This window comes from Colletotrichum tamarilloi, assembly GCF_030869305.1.
Source record: "Colletotrichum tamarilloi strain Tom-12 chromosome Unknown Scaffold_190.1, whole genome shotgun sequence".
Taxonomy (NCBI): Eukaryota; Fungi; Ascomycota; class Sordariomycetes; order Glomerellales; family Glomerellaceae; genus Colletotrichum; species Colletotrichum tamarilloi.
Genome location: NW_026849573.1, coordinates 16,090 through 34,328, shown reverse-complemented (window position 1 = coordinate 34,328; position 18,239 = coordinate 16,090). Strand labels below are relative to the sequence as shown.

Here is an 18,239-nt window from a genome sequence, read left to right as displayed (position 1 = left end):
CAGGTTTCGAAATCGAGCTGTCAAGCTGATGTTGACAGTCAGTTGACGGCGGAAGAAGTGAACAGAGGAACAGCCCGCTTGGCCTGTGTGCAAGGTGGTTTTGATGGGAAGACGTAGAAGTTATGGAATGTAGGGAGGAGATGACGGGCATTGATGTGGGAGGGGAATAGGCATAGCAGGAATGTCATAGCCCTGGGACAGACGTGTTGGAGGGATCCTTGCCCGTGCTAATGGTGGATAGTTGCATACCAGGACCAGGGCTTGACTCAAGGTTTCGGGAGCCCAAGAAGAGGCCCTCCCATGTGAGTGCCCAAAGCGAGCGGACGATCACGTAGTAGGGAAGAGTGGAGGGTGGACTTCTGGAGGGGGGTGACCAGCCAGGCCAAGCGTCCGGGAACTTTGGAGGGTGTGTGGATGAAAGATGGAGGGATGGGCAAATGTGTGGATGAATGTACCGTGCCACACCACATTGTTCCCCTGCCCGGTACGGATAGCGTGGCGTACGTACCTTTTTGCCTTTGCTCGACGAACGGGGTTCTCTTGGTTTTATTTTTTTCTGATTTTTCTTTTGGCCAGTTTGTCGACGTTGAAGATCAGTTGGGGCCGCCCGCAAGACTAAGAGAGTAGTGCGCTGCTCGAGGACTGGCTGGGCTTGCGACGGAGGCAAGCTTGGTCTATCGTGCGTCAGTCTGGCGTCTTTTGTCTCCCGAGGGACGGCAACACGCGACCCTTAGGAGGAACAAAGAAAGAGCTCGAAAGCCCTAGCTACCCGTTTCGCGCGTTCGTGGTGCGGATGGGATGGATGAGCAACAGGCGAGGAAAGCAGTGAGTGGCATGAATTGGATCGGATACATAGGCAACGGCGTTACGGAGTACGAAAGAGGAGAGCTGCTCCGTTCATAGTGAAGAGGGACGGCATGAGCAGAGGCATGTCACCGCCGTATTGGCCTTCCCTTGGACCACCCGGTTCGCTCAGGTGTGTGGACGGAGCATGTATGCAGGAAGCTGGTGAAGTGCCAGCGCCAGGGGGAGGAGGACGGGGGAAAGAGAGAATGCGCAGAAGAATGAGAGAAGGCGCGAGGAATGCAATAGTTGTGATGTTCTGCTCGTACCTTATGCATGTGCATATGCAGTGAAGCTCGAGCGAATGTGACGCTGAGTCGTCCTTGGGGGTGTACCGTGTGACAAGCCGACAGGCAAGACAGACAAGATGCCGGCCGAGGCGCCGCGGACGCAGGATGCAAGACGCAGGTTCCGTCCCGTATCCCATCCACCCCTTGACCAAGGTACAGTAGCTCCTAGACTCGGCCCTCGCCCAGTTTTGCACCGTATGATCGGAGCCAAAGACACCCTAGGAGTCGGCAATGCAGCAACGCGGCGAAGTGAGCTGTAGAGTGTAGACAATAGCTAGCTGGGTCGGTCCAACACTCCAAAAGGACAGGCAGAACGACATCGACAGGTTCTCTAATGGCAATATGAAGACACAAAACGAAGAGTAAGAGTGTTGAGACTACCTAGTGCAATGTTCCTTGGTGAAAACTGCGCAGGGCCGGCGAATGTTGCATCTTCAACGAGCTCTCTGCATCTTGGACAGCCCTCGGACGGTGCTGTGACCCGTGAGGTTTGGAGGGAGGCGCCAAAGTCGAGCGCACTGATGCCATGATATAATGAGGGGAAATGGCCAGCGGCCGACTGGAGGTGCCGTGCGCGCGGCTGTCTTTGATTGCCTGCCGCCGGCCATGGGTGAATAGCCAGACCATTGCAACAGATTTGACGCGACGAGAGCCAGACGAGGTCAGATACTCGAGGCCACAATTTGGCAAGGCGGAGCGCGAGGGGAGGGAGGCGCCGTGGTGAAGTCTTGGGCTATGGCGATGCGCTCGGATTGCTGGTTTACAGCATCAGACGACAGGTGCCGCCGGGAGAAGGCAATCTCGATACGTTGTTCATCAAGCCGAGCCATGGAATTATTCGGAAGACATACCAGCCCATGAGCAGGTAAATGCCAGCAACGCTCTTGCATTGCTTCTCGAAAGGCCGCGGCAAATTGCTGTTGTCGACAAGTATCGCAAGTTCGGAACCACGAACCACGGCATCTCCTGCCGCATCTTAGGTCGCATTTGTTTCTCCTTCTTGGGCATAGACAGCAACTTCCTTCCAAAGCTCAGGTCTGTCTCTCTCCCTCTCTCTTGACTCTTGACTCTTTCTCACGGACTGCGCCACCAAAGTGCGAGGCGCAAAGGAGACTCGGCGGCGGGCAGCAGCGGACACCACCATGATTCTGAATGGGAGGAAACCACATCCATCCCCAAGTCTTTCCCCCTATTGACTTCGTCCTTCCGTTGTAATCCACGATTGCTTCCAAATTTACGTCGACGCTCCAATCCGATGCTATCTTCCACTTCCCAACTCCACCTCTTTCCGTGTTGCGTTGCTTGCCCACATGTATTCCGGAGGCGGAGTAAGGTGAGCCCAGTACTTTGCTGGTTGCTTCGTCAGCTAGAAAGTGTGATTCGTACACTTGCTGCGTCAGTGGCCTGGGTTTGCGTGAGAGCAAACCCCTTGCTCGCAGTGGCCTGGTCCCAGCGGTCCCTCCCAACCTAACGGCTTGCCCCTTGCCCTTGTTCGACGTTTTCCCTCCTCATCTTCTTTTCTTTTTCTTCCCGCCCAGCTCCCTCCGTCCCCCTCCCCCGGTATTGAGACCCTCACACATACACACGACACGCCCTTGGGCGTGCTCTGTGGACCAACTGGCCTACGTAGTAATTGACAAAAACCAATTGCACCAACATGTGTGTACCTGGACCGGGTGGCCTGGGAGCTAGGTCCATCGACAGGGGGGGCTTCTTAGTGAACGACGGGGTCTCTCCCGGGCCTTAGTCTAGGGCTAGGGAGGAAGCCATTCCTGGCTTGCATCCATTTCCTTTCCCTCTTCCCTCATCTGAGAGGAAGTGTGACGCCGAGTTGTCGACGAAGAAGCGTGATGGTAAAATAAAAGTGAATGACCAGGGGCAAGCCGTCGACCGTCTGGAGAAATTTTTTCACTGCTGTATCAGTGCTGAAGGCTGCCATTATTCCATCGTCCTGATTCCGATCATTTCGTCAGACTCACGGGCGCTTGTTTGGGACGCCAAAACCTGAACTGCAGCCCCGAACAGAGCTTGTGGCGTTGCCTCCTTCTCCTACTCGTTTCCCTTGCTGTTTGCTGCCTGCAGGGCAGGTTCCGCTTGCCAGGGAGAATACGACGAACGACACATCGACTCAGCTCAGGGCAAAGTTGGCAAGGAAGTTGACGTGTGTTGCGCAGCCTACGATGCAGACGAGACGAGTCAACCGACAGAGCTCCTCTCTGCCGGGGACAAGGACCGCAGTGCCCTCTTCTCTTTTCGAATATCTTGGTCTCGAGTCTCGTGAGTCGCGGTCTCGGCCCTTGTGCCCTGCACTTCGTCATCATGCCCTCCCCCAGCTTGCTGGGTCCAACGCTTCCAGTCTCCAGTCTGTTTGCGGGCTAGCTCATGGCAGTGGATGCTCATGGTTTCGGGAGCAACATCGTTGGTGATAGTATGCCCTTGTGAAAAGCTTTCGACCACAAGTGCTGGGCTAATAATCTCTGCCATGTCTGGTTGACGGGTGATCTGATGAGCGGCTCCCACATGAGGCTCGATCGTGCTCGCTGGCATTGGACCCCCTTGTCATGCCTTTCCGTCTCGCCTCTTGCGTAGGGTCGTAGGCCCAGTAAACACTGCCAATAGCACCAGCCACTGTTTGTCCTATCTAGAGATGGGTCGCGTCACCGAGAGACGATTCGCCGGTCTACCGTCTGCCCCCGAGTCGAGGCACATTTTGAATTGTGCCACACCACCGGTCTTGCGCTGGATCCCGGGCTTCGGCCGTCTGGAATCCGGCTTGTTGCCGAGCGTGGATGTCAACCTACCCATGGAACAACCGCTATGAGTGTGGTTGATCAACCGTCGTTCAACGATTTTGTACAGACACCAGACATGTTCCGGCTATTTTGGACACTGCTCATCACCGGCCGGCGAGCAGACGAGAAGTACGGCAATCCATGTGATGTGCCCTGTAGGCCGCGACCTACCGGAACCTCGCATTCTCTTCTTTTTGTGAAGCTGGGGATTGTGCCATGATGCTCGTAAAGGGATGCGGAGCATTAAAAGAGTGTGGATGTGCTACAGCGTTCCCATCTATCCAGTCAATATTTGGGCCCGGGGGCCCTTTTCGGCCGCGATGCTCCATTCACATCGGGGAAAGCCCACTGAATTAGAGGTTCTGTCTGTTCCGTCGCTCTTTGCAGCCAGCTGTCTTCAATGCTAATTATTAGTAACAACCGACTCGCCCAAAAGATAGCCAGCGGAGACACGACAGGTCGCGCCGGCATGCTATAGACGCCCGCTTAACATGGCTAGGTTGGTGGACTTTTGGTTGCTTGTCTTGGCCCAGCAACCGAACCGTAATAACTGGGCGCATATTTCTGCGAGTCAAATCATGCAAATATGTGAGGATTTCTTGTTGTTGGTGGCGCACGGCTACGGCCATATTTTGCTTTCTCCCGACTCTACATTGCTTCTCGTACATTGATTGATGTCTTCGTTGACACTTGGTCTTGGTCCCTCATCAGCCGTACCACAGGGCGAGCTTGCGTAAAGCTAAGAGCGCAGGGCAGCTCTAGCTGCGATTTGTGTCTCTCGGGGTATCATTGTCAGCTTGTTCTGGCGACCACTTCTTCGTTGCGCTGCCGGCTTCGAGACTGTATGCTTCCGTGGCTGTAAGCTTCCCTCGGCTGGTAAATCTTCTTCGCTGTCTAGAACTGGACAATGCCGGAATTGTGTGTACATTTTCCGTTGCGACCAAAGGATGCCAGTCTAAATTGCTTCCGCCCGAACGGCTATTGTTTGAAGCGCGTTCTCAACCGCAAAGAGAATTTGATGACCATGGATCAACAATCAAACGCAGATGCTGCTGAGTCGCTGGCGTGGGCTGCCCACAAGCCGCCAGCCATAGATGTGGCCTCATCTAAGACTGTTTCTCGGCTCTAGTGCAAGTGGCTCATTCCGGCTATGAGGCTGTCCTGTGCTCATCAGGACAGAGGAGCCAGAGACAGTCCTGGCCAGATGTCTTTGAGTATCACATCACCTGGACCATGCTGAGCCGCCGGGCAAATTTGGCTTGCGGAAGCCGGTGAAGCGAGTGCGTGCTCTTCGCTCAGGGAAGGACGTGAAATCATCGTAGAGGCCTTACAGGAAAATAAGCCTCTCCGCCGGTATCGGGTACCGATCAGGATCAAATGGCGGGGGGTTTCTGCAGAGGCATAGGTATGCGGCTGATAATGGTGGAAGTATGTACCCGGCAGCATGCACGGCGCAATGCGAGGTCGGTGATATGTGTGATGAGCGACATGAATAGAAGCGGGATATGCGTATATCTGCAATTTTTGCCAGGTCATGGTGTTCCCGTGTTGTTTCTTTGGCGCCTTTGCAGAAGAAGGACTGGCTGGTAATGTTCGGCTGTGATGTTACATGCGCCAGGGTGCAAGTCTGGTTCAGGGCGACGCTTCACGGCCCAATCTTCCATTCGACGCTGGGCAATGGTACGGCAAATTTGTATGTCTGCCACAATGCCACTGTCGCGGTGGCAAAGATTGGCTTGACGGATTGCTTATTTAGGTGTTGATGTCGTATTCGAAGTGGTGGCCGAAGCCTTCTTTGCTTATTCTATGATATGTCACTTCATCCCGAGCCGCCCACCGTTGCGCGCCTCATCTCCGACATGCTGCACGATGCGGCGCGTGGTCGGGCATAAATCCTGCGGTCTTTCCAATAGCTGGAGGCAATCGTCAGGCGAGCATCGGATTCTCTCGAAGAGGTGGAAGAAAGCAAATGAAGAGTCAATGGCCGCAAATGGCTGTGGCTGTGGGATTTCCGTGGTAGTGAGTTTACGAGATGTGAGACTTTGAGGCGAAGGAGGAAGAATCAAAGGTTGACGATTTGATGATGTTGGTGGTTACGTGCCTCACGGACGTTCTTTTGGGAATCAAAAGAAAAAGCCTGAGGCAATTGCGCCCGGCATGGACGATGTTCCTGCCTTATTCCAAACCGGCAGGTAATTAGGTAGTGGATGATATTCGCACCTTCCTTGAAGCCCCTGCATGCCTGGTACTGTTTTTTTTTCGAGGTGCATACCTTCCGCTCTGCCCTGACGTGTGCTTACGTAGTACAGCCGCTGAAATGCAGTTGTTCAGTGGGAGTGCCGCTGTAGCAGGCGCTGAGCAAATTATTGATTATGTAATTCATGCTTTTCAAGTCTTCCACACCCAAAATGCACCCGATTCCATCCTTCACGAACTTGAAGTCCAACCTCTGTACAACTCTGGGTGACCTACGACGAACTACTACATCCACATCTATATGGTGAACGCAGCAATATCTCGTATTATGCCCAGAGGTAGAATCATCGCCCTCAGGGGTTCTTCTTCGCCAAGATCGGATATCCCGTCGTCACTCGTTAGTCTTCACCGGCTTCTTGTAGGCTGTGGCTTGGCAACCCTCACTTCCAACCCCATCCCGCCCGTCACATATCCCCAATTCAATTTTCAAGCTGTGGAGTACAGCTTGTCACCAACAAGCTAATACTGCGATCCTTCGCCCCGTATTTCACCCGACGTCACCGGGTGCCTGAACTGGCGGAGCGGCTACCATCCGAAGCCCTGGTCGTCTGAAGTTGCAACGGACAAGAGGCGAGACCCGGCTGCCGCACAAGGGGAAAGAGAATGAATCCAGGACCTCATACTCCAGAGCCCAGACAGGGTATCTCGTCAATCTTGCTGGCCGACCCGTTGGACAACGGTTTACGGAGTATCATCCAGTTGGTTCCAGCTTCCAGCCTTTGACCCCTTCCCCCCGTTGCCCATCACTGCCATCCGGATCCCCGTCCTTGGCCTCCTCTTGGCCCTGTAAGCTTGGGTCATTGCTTGACCATTTTCAGACACCAGACGCAAGCCAGGCACGCAGTAGGACACACTAGAAGTCGGGAGCTTCGAGCACCTTTCCCGGCCGAGTCCTTCACCAAGGCAAGCGAGGCTGCCAGCAACCTCCGGCATCGACTTCCTAGCGTGCTCATTGTAGTCCGGTGATACCGCTACTGCACCTTTTCCCGTATAGCACCTGCAGCTCCAAACCCTTTACAGATCACAACTTCGTACAGCCTGGGCGGCGGCCGGATGTGCCAATACTGCTCCTCAATTCAGTTCTCGTCACCTCGCTGCGGGTCTCGCTGCCGGGGTATACACCTTTTGGGAAGATAGCAAACTCGAACTGAACATGGCCCCTGTCTGCAAGCCTCGCTATAGGCACGTGCGGTCCACCCACCAAGACGGAAGGCATCGTGCAGAGATGCCGGTGCCAGGCCTTGATCCCGCCCCGGCTTGGAGCACTGCATCGAACTCTCGCGAACTCTCCCCCGTCAACGCTAGACGCTAGACAAGCTATTGCCAACCTTGGTGCCACTTCTTGCTTGATCGACTGATCCCGTATCAACAGGTCTTCTCAATAGGCGAATGCAAGCATCTCGACGCCTCGGTCGATTTAGACGTATAGAGGGTTTATAACAGCATAGAGGAATAAGCCCAGGCTCTTCGCGGTAGAATAATCTTGACCACGAGGTGAAGAGCCCATGGACGGATGTCTTTGACCGGAATTCACCGGGCATCTTCAAGGGTCCCTCATTTCCAAAGGTGCAGCGGTGACCAGGGAGCTTCAACCATCTTGACCGGCGCGCCGGATCTTCCAACTGTAACCGGGTACGGTTACAAAGATATCATGCCCTCATTTGCTCATCCTTGACCGGCAGCAAATTTCTGCCCTTGGCCGACCTGAATGACCCGCAACTTGACCCGCCCACTTACAACCGAAGAAATCTCATCAGTGTTGGCCTGTTGAGTTGTAAACGCCAGCTTTCTTGAAGAGCCACGTCAAATAACGGGTTTCCAGGCTCTTTGCAGAATTATCACTCAAGACTCTGTGGCGTAGAGGGAAGAGTTTATCTTTGCATGTTGAGTAGGGTCTAATTATCTCTAGCTTCTCCATACATGAGAACGCGTGGCATGTCCATTCTTCCAAGAGCGTGAGGTGAGCATGAAGTGCTTGTGCTGATGGTATGGAAATGGGTACTTGAATGACATTGACTACGTAGTAGATTCATCACACTCCAACAAACGAGCTTCCTTTTTTCATTTCTATCCAGACCGATAGTAATACCGACGACCCACGCCTTTTGACTGCTTCTCGTCAAACTACCCACCATGGTCAGGCTAACGCAAGGGGAGGAGGATTCCGGCTCGCAGTCTGCAGCACCTATGCACATCCAGGGGTTCCCAGGCCTGGGCTTGGGCCAGATCAAACTCTCAGAGCCCAGGCCCCCTGGTCAGTGCAGCACTCAACCTGCTTGTTTTCGATTGGTTTACAGCTGTGCCGCTCTTTGAAGAGCTCTGATGAGAGGTTGTTGTCTCATTACGCATTCTAAAGGCAATCTGGGGAATGAAGGAGTCTCAATAAACGGTCACGACTCATTGCTTTGCATTTTCAGGCATGTATCCGCTCTATGGGGCGCTGGGGAGTCCGCTACGCAAGTTCGCTTCGTGAGGCATCGAGCAGGTTCGACTCATCGTTGGCCGCGAGCTTTCCAATTTTCGCCAGTGTCCGAAGGCTAGAGTGGTTGCATAAGGTCGATTGTTTGAGTTCGCCTTCAAGCAGTCTCATCACATGAGAATCTAGTTGGAAGTGATGCAGTGCGCTCGAGCTGCCACTCTCTAACGAGACTTCCTCTTGATGGACCCAAATGGCTCAACAACCTCGCCTCGTGTTGATCAGCAAGTATTCGGCGGCGTTTTAGGTCTAGCAAACATCACGTCAGACCATGTCGATCGGCCTCGTTCAACTCGGGCAACTTTGGTGGCCAGAGTGCGGTATGCAGATTACAAGTCCGTCGTCTATGAGTAGATCGGTAGCAAGCTCCGTTCCTGCAAGAAGCTCACCTACTCATCCCAGGAGCCCGGAGGAGGTTCCTGTAACCGCTAAGGCGTACTCAATTATCACTTGCATTTACGACGACAATCCAACAGGAAGCAAACATTTCGCCCGGAATGGAATATGCTCCACATCATCATCACCACCAACAAGCCCATAGTACTCCGTAGTGCTGGGTGTAGCCAGCGAAATCCGAGCCTCTCCAGTAGCATCCGGGACCCTCGGCTTTCCCAACTACACTGGTTCCTGGCTCCTGGGTCCGATTTTGCCTCGCCATGGAGTTGAGGACTGCTTAAATGCATGCTATTCATGCAGCAAGGCATGGCGATGGGCATCCCGGCTTCCGGCCATGTTTGCAGATGTTACAGCACCGACTTGGGGTTTCTGGGGTGTCATGAGTTGTCTTGGCTCGTCTAGGTATTGCCGCTCGTTGCGTCGCTCCCAGCTCGATCGTCATTTGTATGTCATCTGCAAAATTGTACCATATTGAGCCTCGCAACTTCGACCTAGTATGCGTAGACACCTCGCAAATGTGTTGCTGGTCCCTACTATAGGGATCTCTTTTTGGCTCAAGCCACTTCCAAACCTACCACCATGTATCTTCCAGGCGTGGTATCAACGTTTGGCTGACATGGCGGAGGTTAACCATAGGCTTGTACACCGCAGAAACCGCTGCACCTCTGGCGCTCGGGCGGGCTTTCGACGTGCTTCCCCGGGGCGGCTGGACCCTGAGTAGCGGACGTGGCGGACAAACTGATCCTTCGATCTCCACCCCGACCTGCCCGCCCATCCAATCTTTCACAATCATCTCGACGCCGTCTCATCTTAGTAGCACATCGCGTCATGTTCCGCGAGTTGGCTGAACTCTGTTCTTCGGAAACCATTGCGTCGCGAATCCAGGGCGCTGGCCAGACTTTTCCAAGATGTCAGATTCAATGTTACTCGGCGCGGGCGCCTCTCTTGTGCACTCGTCATCACCAACATATTGCAAGCTGCACTCCATTCAACAATGAGGGTCATGTTCATGTGTACGATGATCATTCGAATCTCTTCACTGGCACGCTCTCAATTTCGAATCGCGTTCGCATCCTGCCCTTAGATTGGGTGGCTGGTGCAATATTAGTCTTGATTCGCACCACAGCAGTTCGAGAATGTGCTATGACGTTTTGTCGCAACATTCAACAAGATCGTATCCTGACCCCTCGAAGCAAGATCCTGGAAACAACCCCCCGAAAGTCGCTTGCTCGTTCTTTCGCCGTATACGTCCCTCGCATCATTCTGATATAGATTGAGCATCCTACTATAATCTCACGCCACCAAGCAGTCGGGGAGTCAAAGCTCAAAGAGCTAAAAGACTTCCGTGCTGATCAGCGGCTGACGAATGTTTGTCGACTTGAGATGGCAGAGCTATCAGGAGCTATGGCACCTGGGGATCTCGGTCTAATCAAGGTAGCATCGAATGCTATCGGGACTCTCGAATCTGCAGTAGCAGCATCTCGGCCTCCATATGAGGACTGCGAAGGTACCGCGGGGAAGGTATCTCCGGCCTTCCCACAAGATGTAAGCTGTGCTTCAAGCCAGCCGCCACGAGATGAGTCGGGGCCTAACTATGTGACGGTTGATCGAGGTTGACCACGACATTTGTAAAGGCCGGCGGCCGAGAATTACTTGCCACGCCCAACAACTCTCACATCGACCATTGCAGCTCACCAGCTGTGAAGCTTGGTGGCAGCTACCACACGGGCCCTCAAAGGGTACTCCGTACGTTGGCTTGAGTTGGGGATGACGCCGTTCGATTCAGCCTTTTGCCCCCATGGACGCCTCCAACAATAAGTACGGTCTTCAATCAGCCACTCTTAGTCAATCGAGTTCTTTCGTCAAAAGCCACTGCTCCCTCAAGCTTAGTTCAAACCCGTTCAAGCACCTGTTACAGGTTCATGCCAAGACGCGGCCGTCGCATGGAAATGAGACATCTTCTAAGCCGGCAAGCCGGAGCAACGGACGTGCGAGCCTCCATGGCGTGGTGGCCAGAGCGTGTTCGTCTGCTTAGCCCCGAAGGTCGACGCAGGTCCCTGAAGATCGTCTTTTTCCGTCTCGATCCGGGGATGGGTGAGAAGAGTCACTTCGTCTGCCTATTGGCTGGTGAAAGGTCATATCGAATGGTCTATCCTCACCCGGCCCTTTTTCTTCGTGAGATTAACGAACTATTACCTTATCAAAAGAGAGATCGAGACGACCTGGGATCTTCCGCTAGTGTGCCTGCAGAGAGACCGGTAGATGATTATATCTGCCAAGTGCATGTCTCATAATTCATTGCCGCCATCATTCGAAGAAGTTAGCTAACTATTTCCGCCGCTCCAACGGTGAACGAGAAACCGCTCAACCGCTGGAGGAAACGCGACAAGGAATAAGTGATCGACAAAGAACAAAGATCCAATTTCAAAGTTCCTAAGTCAAGCCTGGCTAGGGCCAGCCGTTCATGCCGTTCTAGAAAAGGGGCGTATGAGCCTTTTCGTTGCCATAGGTTTTTCGGACGCTATGCCGCGTACAGTCGTCAGGCAGCAAGCTCCCGCCGATCGGGATAGCTTTTCGTCGTCGGAGCAGACCCTGATTCATGAATCGCGTGGTTGCTAGGGTCCATGGACTGATTGCCAGGCTTTCCTCGGCCGAAATCGCACTGCACTGAGCAGTTGGGACCTTTTGCTAGAGATTACCTCAAAAAAGTCCACCCCCGGCGCTGATCACGAGTATCCGGTGCAACGGAAATTCAGGAACCCGGGACGAATCGAGACAAGACAGAACAAGATCGACAAGAAGAAAGAATCATTATACACAAAATTCGATATATCAGAGACAACCCGGCGGGGTTTAAAGTTTATTATGGTCGGTATCTGATTGCCGAGCTCCGCATTAAATAATTAAAGAATGCAAAAGGTCCATGATTTTACATTCTCTTACTGAGGCGCATAAACAAATGCCAACCTGTCAATCTCATCCCCGTCCCGTCCCAAGTATCCGACAATCTGCCATCCCGAAGGCGCCGTGTGCGTCGCGCAATCCGACGTCGTCGTACCAGCCGCGACCGTTCGGCCCGTGCTGGTAGTCGCCTGGATGTAAAAGTTGCGCGTCTCGTTGCTCTTCTTGCCCCAGCAGAGCTTAGCAGCGGTCCAGTACTCAGTCGCAGCAAGCGTCAGCGTCGCGGCCGTGCCACCGGTACCGCCGTGTGTGAAGACGGTGCCGTCGGCGAGCGTGACGGCGACGGAGTCGAGGCGGTCCGCGCCGCGGAAGGTCAGGACCGAGGCCTTGGGCTTGGACTTGCTGGCGAGCGCGGGCAGGTCGGAGAACCAGTCGCCGTGGGGACCGCCGGAGAAGTCGGATTGGCGTAGGGTGGAGGAGAGGGACCAGGTGAAGTTTGCGGTGATGGGGTTGTGGTCGGTGAGGATGCTGCCGTTGGACTGGAGGAACTTGCTGCTCTCGTAGTTGAAGTAGGTGGCTTCGAGGTTGACGACGGCGTTGCCACGGTAAAAGGCCTTGTCGACCGTCTCGCAGTAGTTTGTGGTGCTGGGGTTGGCGCAGAGGGTCTCGACGGTGGGCACGACGCCGGCGCGCTCGAGCTGGAGCCAGACGTCGCGCATGCCGTTCTGCGAGGCGAAGACGCCGATCTGGTCCGACGTGCGGGTGTAGCGGGAGTTTTTGTCGCCGAAGACGAGGACGGCGTTGCCGACGGACCAGGTGTCGATGTAGTCGGCGACCTGGTGGAGGTTGCTGTTACGGGCCGTGAGGTCGCCCGCCTCGGTGCCGGCGTCGGTGTGGAGGTTGTAGACGTCCACGTAGACGCCCTCGGCGACGCGGAGGCGCATGAAGGTGAAGCCCTTGGGCGTCAGGCAGTCGGATCCGGAGGCATTGGAGCAGGTTGACCACTTCACGCGCTCGAATTCGATCCAGTCATAGTTGGCGAGGGTGTTGAGGCCGGAGCCGAGGGGCACGCCGCCGGAGGTTGCGGTGCGGTAAGGGTGCGTGTCCGTCTCATAGATGTAGGCGTGGTAGTTGAAGTCCTGTTTTCGGTATGTTAGTTATAGTACTGTTTTGCTATTTTCTGCCATTTCTTGGAGGTCCATGGCTAATGATAGCAGTAGAGTTCAAGCTTGAAACAGTGACAGATGGGAAATGCTGGGATCGCGAGTCGTGGATGTCCTTGCATTGACGCAGGGACGGAGCAACATGTGGCTCATGCGCTTTCCCCAGGACCCCAGCCCACGCGGTCAACAGCAAGAAATAGCTTTTCAGCTGTCGGGAATAGATTGCTGCTCTTGTGCAAAGACTCACCTCTTGAACGTTGATGATGTCGTAGTTGTACTTGGCGAAGTACGATCCGATGGTTCGCGAGTTGGTCGTCTTGTCGCCGGGCACCTCGTTGTTCTGGAGGATCTCGGGCAGGCCAGCGACGTTCATGGCGAGGATGGTGAGGTCGCCGCTCGTCTGGGCCAGAGCGCCGGAGGAAAGGGCGCCTCCGGCGAGGAGCATCTTGAGGCTGGTGGGCTTCATGATAGCGACTGGATCTTCTGCTCGTTTCGCAACGTGGGATGTTTGATCGGACGGAGGGAAGGGAAGAAAGATCGACGGGCGAGCGAGAGGGACAGAGCGGCGCTGGCTGGAGACGAAATCCCAACTACATGCGAGAGAAACGGCGAGCAGTGGTGATATTTAAAGGAACCTTTTTCCCATCAACTCAAACGTAATTAACTATGAACTCCCCTCTTGGCAACACGAGGCGAACCAGACATAAACACCCTGGCTAACTTTCACACGATGTGGCATGTGCTAAAGAACCAGGGCTACAAGCAAGATTACAACAGCTTTACAGTTGAATTTGGGGAAGGTGACAAGCAATAGGCACAACGTGATCTACATTTGACTCGTGATGGGTGGAACATCTTTACGGTGGTTGATGCTCATCTCCCTCGAACCCCTCACTGCCGCGGCACTGGTGCCCAAATCGGTCGTTCTACCCCGTCCTTATCGACGTATCGACATGACGATGTAACCTCTCCCACCGGTCAATGCTGCACATGTCCGGGCCGTTAGATGCGGAGCGGTCGTAAAGGTCGGACAAAGGGGGAGCAGCACCGGACGAAAAGATGGAATATGGTATCCGTATAATATCGACACGAAATATATACACACGTGCGGTGAAGTAGCATCGCTACACTCAATAATGATACTCCATTGGCATGACACGTTTTTATCAATTTATTGAAATTAGGCATGGCAGACATGCTGACCGTGCATATCATAGAGAGAGGGGGGAGTTATACTCTGAGGTAAACATATTGTCCACAAGTATAATTAGACGGTCAGCTGTTTAGATGACACTGATTACCTTGATGGAGCTACAAAACGCACTTGGATAGAATTAGATACCGACTGCTGTGCAGGGGCTGGCTTCTTCAAGGTTCACATAGTGGTTTTCCTCAATCCTGTGCTGCCCGGCAGGCTCAAAAGTTGCACGTGGATCCACGTGGAGGGTCTTGGCTATGAGATTCGTCGACGAGGGGTTCTCCTTGTCGAGACTATTTCTTCAAACGACCTGGCCCCCCACGAGGGGCAGATATTCTCACGACGTTTTATCGTCCCTCGGCGAACCAGCCTGAATCCTGGGGTTCCTCAACAACACGTTTCTTTTTCTCTTCGGTCAATAACTTCCGTCGGCCGAGTCTGCCGAGAAGGAGTCGCGAGTATCCGCAAACTGTAGGAAAACAAGGGCAACTCGGCTCAAGCGTTCGGTGCCGAGTTAGGAATGGGTCGAACACGTTCAGTTGATCTCATTTTTTGAGATGGAATGACGTGTCTATGCGGAGGCGCAGATTGCACCATCCGAGTTTTACCGGGCGAACCATTATCATGCCGTTTCTGCGGCGATGCAGCAGAAGAAGACGAAGTCATCTCGCTCTCGGTAGGCATCCGTTGGCAAGATTCGGAACGACCTTGCGACGGCTCGGCTTGCGAAAGAGAAAATGCGACTTGGCGGAGGTGCGGTGGTGGGAACCGGCCACTCGGTGCCTTTGGGTCATTTCTGGGTCAGACGAAGCAGAGGATGGCCCGTCCGTCGTCGGTCCTCCCCGCCGGCGACTTTGTTTCGGCGCTGCCATGGTATGGCCGGGTTTCGCCCCCCAACCCTCGAACCCGGTGTCGTTTTGCGAGTCGGCGCGCCGAGGTCCGAAGGAGAAGAAGACGTGCGGAGCCTTGAACTTTTTGCCCTTCGCAACCGGTAAGTTCCATGGACCCGAGCAGCTGGGTCGGCGCTGAGTTTCACTCTCACTCTCTACTTGGGTCCAGCTAGGCTGATGCGGTACCAAACTATGATTCTAAACCAATTTGTGGCTTTTCCACGTACCCATAGATCTGGGCCCGTTTGCTGCTGTGGCCGGCATCGTGGTAATGAAAGCCGCCGTTATCGAATGTTGCATAACCCCGAGCTTTCCAATTTTAGAATAGAATGCAGTTTAGAGTATTGTCCCATGGTGGTTGGGAACGTTGGAATTCCAGTTTGAGAGCGTGGTAAAAAAGCCACAGTGGGGAGATGAACCCATCGTTGCCATGCTAACTTTGGTCGCCAAAACCGAGAGCCTCGAGAGAGGCGTGAGAAAGAGCGCCCCGAGAAAAGCATGACGCCCTTTGTTCCTGGATGGGTGTTTGGGGCTAAGAAAGTTTGGTGCCACACGGCGTGGCGCCACGGATGGGTTCCTGACATGATTTCTTGGCTGCTAGCTAGCCTCATTTCCATGGTTCATGACGAGTGAGCGTAATCGCGAGCGCGACCGCGTTGACGAGACTACGGCTGGTTGTCCACTAGTTGTTTTGACAAACTTTGGTAGAAGTGGTTTCGTCACGATACAAGACCATCATCATGACTCAACGGAGCTGATTTTCAATGGTCAACATCCTCTATATGCAACCGTTCAGACGTCACTCTATTCACGTAGCATCGCCTCCATGAGCAGAGGGAGGCAAACTTCTCCCTGTGAAGCCTGCAAGGGAAACCACTATTTCCAAGGCAGGAGACAGATAAGACAGCTGAATCTGAGCCTTGGTGCGGATAAGGGAGGGTGAGAGAGGGCAGGACTCTGACTCGGTGCTTGTTTGGGAATGTCTGCGCACGGCCCTAGCGGTGATCAGGGACCGCCAGGCGAGCTTTGGTCGGGAGGACTGAGCTCCGGGTCTCAGGATGGTCTTGAGCAACTCTTCATGCGGAGGGGTGATGTGATGCGATGGGGGGCAGTGGCAGGCAAGTTGGGAACAGACAAGACGCGGGTTCCGTGGGCCTTCCTGGCAATGGGGGTTTCCTGCGTTGTGAGATTTCGCATATTGGCCACAGTATGTGATTATGCTTTGCGATGGATGCGGTTGTGGATGCGGAAACGGGAGGTCATAGTGACTGGTGTTATTGACACTTTTCGGGGTCGACGTGAGACTATCTTAGCCCTACAAGGCACCACAAGCCGACGGTCTCGTTCGATAGACGGATGGATCAGGTGGTATGTCCGGCAATCCTTTTGGAGGGCTCTCATGGATGGGCCGAATTTGAAATCTTTCTCTCGATTCCGGGGGCATTGATCTGAATGAGCATCACGGCCGTTGATCTTGGTGATCGATCATCACTAGGTCATTCACGATCGCTTGGGGTAAGTCCAAAGGCCTGTTTCGAGGTCCAGCAAGTTGCGGCAGAGGAATGAGACTTGAGGCCTTTCAGCTGGCATCGTGATGGTATTTGCCGAGAATTCCCAGTGCCGTCCGTTTACCAAACCAGTCGTAAGCCAGATTGGCGAGTCTCATGCATGCCTCTGCGATCATATGATGATATTTGCATGCAATATTCCTGACCAAACGGAGAGGGTCCAGACCGTAACATTTAGTTACCATCCGGCCATTTCTTCGGTGGGGCCCCGTCTTTGACAGCGGCATGCCAGCAAGGGAATCTTGCCCTTCTGTCGATGGACTACAAAGTCTCTCCTCGAATCGCCTGGAGTGGTACAGTGTCAAACGGTACCGTTCGAGGGTGTGGGGTCTGAGTTGGTGAAACGGGCCGGACGCTATTCGTACACTACACTCCATCTTCATCACCTTTTCAGGTGATATTAAGCATGATACGGTTACGGTCGGTCGGTTTGTTTTAGACGGGTTCTTTTTCACCCCTGTTCTGGACCCCGATGAGCGCTGAAATGGATGGGGGATAGAGGTAGGCCTGTCCATGTTGAGGTTGCTTGCGTGATATGCGTGAAATCAGCGAAAACTTCGGCACACTCGGACGGGTCATGATAACGGGTTCCTTGGAAAGCTTGGGTTGGCGATCTCTACTGTGTAGTCTGCGCTCAGTCTTACCCCTCTGCCCTGCCATGAAGGCGGGCCAGAAGATCTGTCCGGTTACCGGTTGTCAATAAGCCCTGAAAGCTTTGATGTGGAGCCTTGCGCCCGTTTTAACGTATCCTTATAGAATTCGTCATCGCGATGCTTGGCGATTGTGGAATTGGAGCCGGGTCCAAGAGCAAGGGAATCGAGAATCCGGAATGAAGGACTATGAAAAAGCTGGAAACATGGGAACAGGTAGGGTGTTGCGTGGGCGTGATGGAGTTGCATATGCAGTGGTGGGGAGAGCGATGCAGATATCGAGGTGCTTGTGGGCAGGGGGTATCGCTGACAATTGTCTCGGGGCTCTCCCTGTAGGCAGCGATGAGGACAAGCTGTTGAGATCGCTCGACGAGATCAAAGCTCCTTCACACCAACGCCGGCTGGAGAAACTTGCGAGGACAGGACCATCCCCGCTGAATCCACGTTTTCTTCCTTCTTTTTGTCCGATGCGTGGGCTTCTGGGAAGACGTTCATGCGAAACTGGGCACATCACATCTCAGGCTGGGATGACCACAGTGCGTTTCTGCTATCTTGCCTCTAGTCCAGAGCGAAGTAGAACAGGATGCGTGGTTACACTCCGGAACACGCCGGTAGTAAACGGCGATTGCTGCGGTACCTATTGTTTCGCGAGCGTCTAGAAAACGTGGAGAAAAGGAAAGTGATGGATCCAAAAGGTGAGCTAAATTACATGATATCAACCGGACCAAGAAGAGACAATGGGTCTGTGTGCATCTGAACTCTCGGGAAAAGTCAAGCAAAAAGTTGAGTTGACTTTTTGAATTTCCCCTCTTCGAG

At 53.8% G+C, this 18,239-nt stretch overlaps 7 protein-coding genes across 7 annotated transcripts; 2 read left to right on the top strand and 5 right to left on the bottom strand.

Moving 5' to 3' along the window:
• Positions 1-1,514: 1,514 nt before the first annotated feature.
• CTAM01_16005 (uncharacterized protein) lies at positions 1,515-1,760 on the bottom strand (the record flags this gene model as incomplete). The annotated part of the gene is made up of 1 exon (XM_060531998.1): positions 1,515-1,760. The coding sequence occupies one exon, from the start codon at positions 1,758-1,760 to the stop codon at positions 1,515-1,517; it is 246 nt and encodes an 81-aa protein (XP_060373433.1).
• Positions 1,761-3,329: 1,569 nt separating this feature from the next.
• CTAM01_16004 (uncharacterized protein) lies at positions 3,330-3,617 on the bottom strand (the record flags this gene model as incomplete). Its single annotated transcript, XM_060531997.1, has 1 exon — positions 3,330-3,617. One exon carries the CDS (start codon positions 3,615-3,617, stop codon positions 3,330-3,332), a length of 288 nt encoding a protein of 95 aa, XP_060373432.1.
• A 153-nt stretch (positions 3,618-3,770) lies between these two features.
• Positions 3,771-4,143, bottom strand: CTAM01_16003 (uncharacterized protein; the record flags this gene model as incomplete). Its single annotated transcript, XM_060531996.1, has 2 exons — positions 3,771-3,948; positions 4,097-4,143. 2 exons carry the CDS (start codon positions 4,141-4,143, stop codon positions 3,771-3,773), a joined length of 225 nt encoding a protein of 74 aa, XP_060373431.1.
• A 3,032-nt stretch (positions 4,144-7,175) lies between these two features.
• On the top strand, positions 7,176-7,493 carry CTAM01_16002 (uncharacterized protein; the record flags this gene model as incomplete). Its single annotated transcript, XM_060531995.1, has 1 exon — positions 7,176-7,493. A coding segment is annotated over one exon (318 nt), but the record flags the coding sequence as incomplete, so codon positions are not given.
• A 4,499-nt stretch (positions 7,494-11,992) lies between these two features.
• On the bottom strand, positions 11,993-13,583 carry CTAM01_16001 (endonuclease/Exonuclease/phosphatase; the record flags this gene model as incomplete). Its single annotated transcript, XM_060531994.1, has 2 exons — positions 11,993-13,093; positions 13,365-13,583. 2 exons carry the CDS (start codon positions 13,581-13,583, stop codon positions 11,993-11,995), a joined length of 1,320 nt encoding a protein of 439 aa, XP_060373429.1.
• An 823-nt stretch (positions 13,584-14,406) lies between these two features.
• Positions 14,407-14,790, top strand: CTAM01_16000 (uncharacterized protein; the record flags this gene model as incomplete). The annotated part of the gene is made up of 1 exon (XM_060531993.1): positions 14,407-14,790. A coding segment is annotated over one exon (384 nt), but the record flags the coding sequence as incomplete, so codon positions are not given.
• A 1,468-nt stretch (positions 14,791-16,258) lies between these two features.
• CTAM01_15999 (uncharacterized protein) lies at positions 16,259-16,402 on the bottom strand (the record flags this gene model as incomplete). The annotated part of the gene is made up of 1 exon (XM_060531992.1): positions 16,259-16,402. One exon carries the CDS (start codon positions 16,400-16,402, stop codon positions 16,259-16,261), a length of 144 nt encoding a protein of 47 aa, XP_060373427.1.
• Between the last annotated feature and the right edge of the window lie 1,837 nt (positions 16,403-18,239).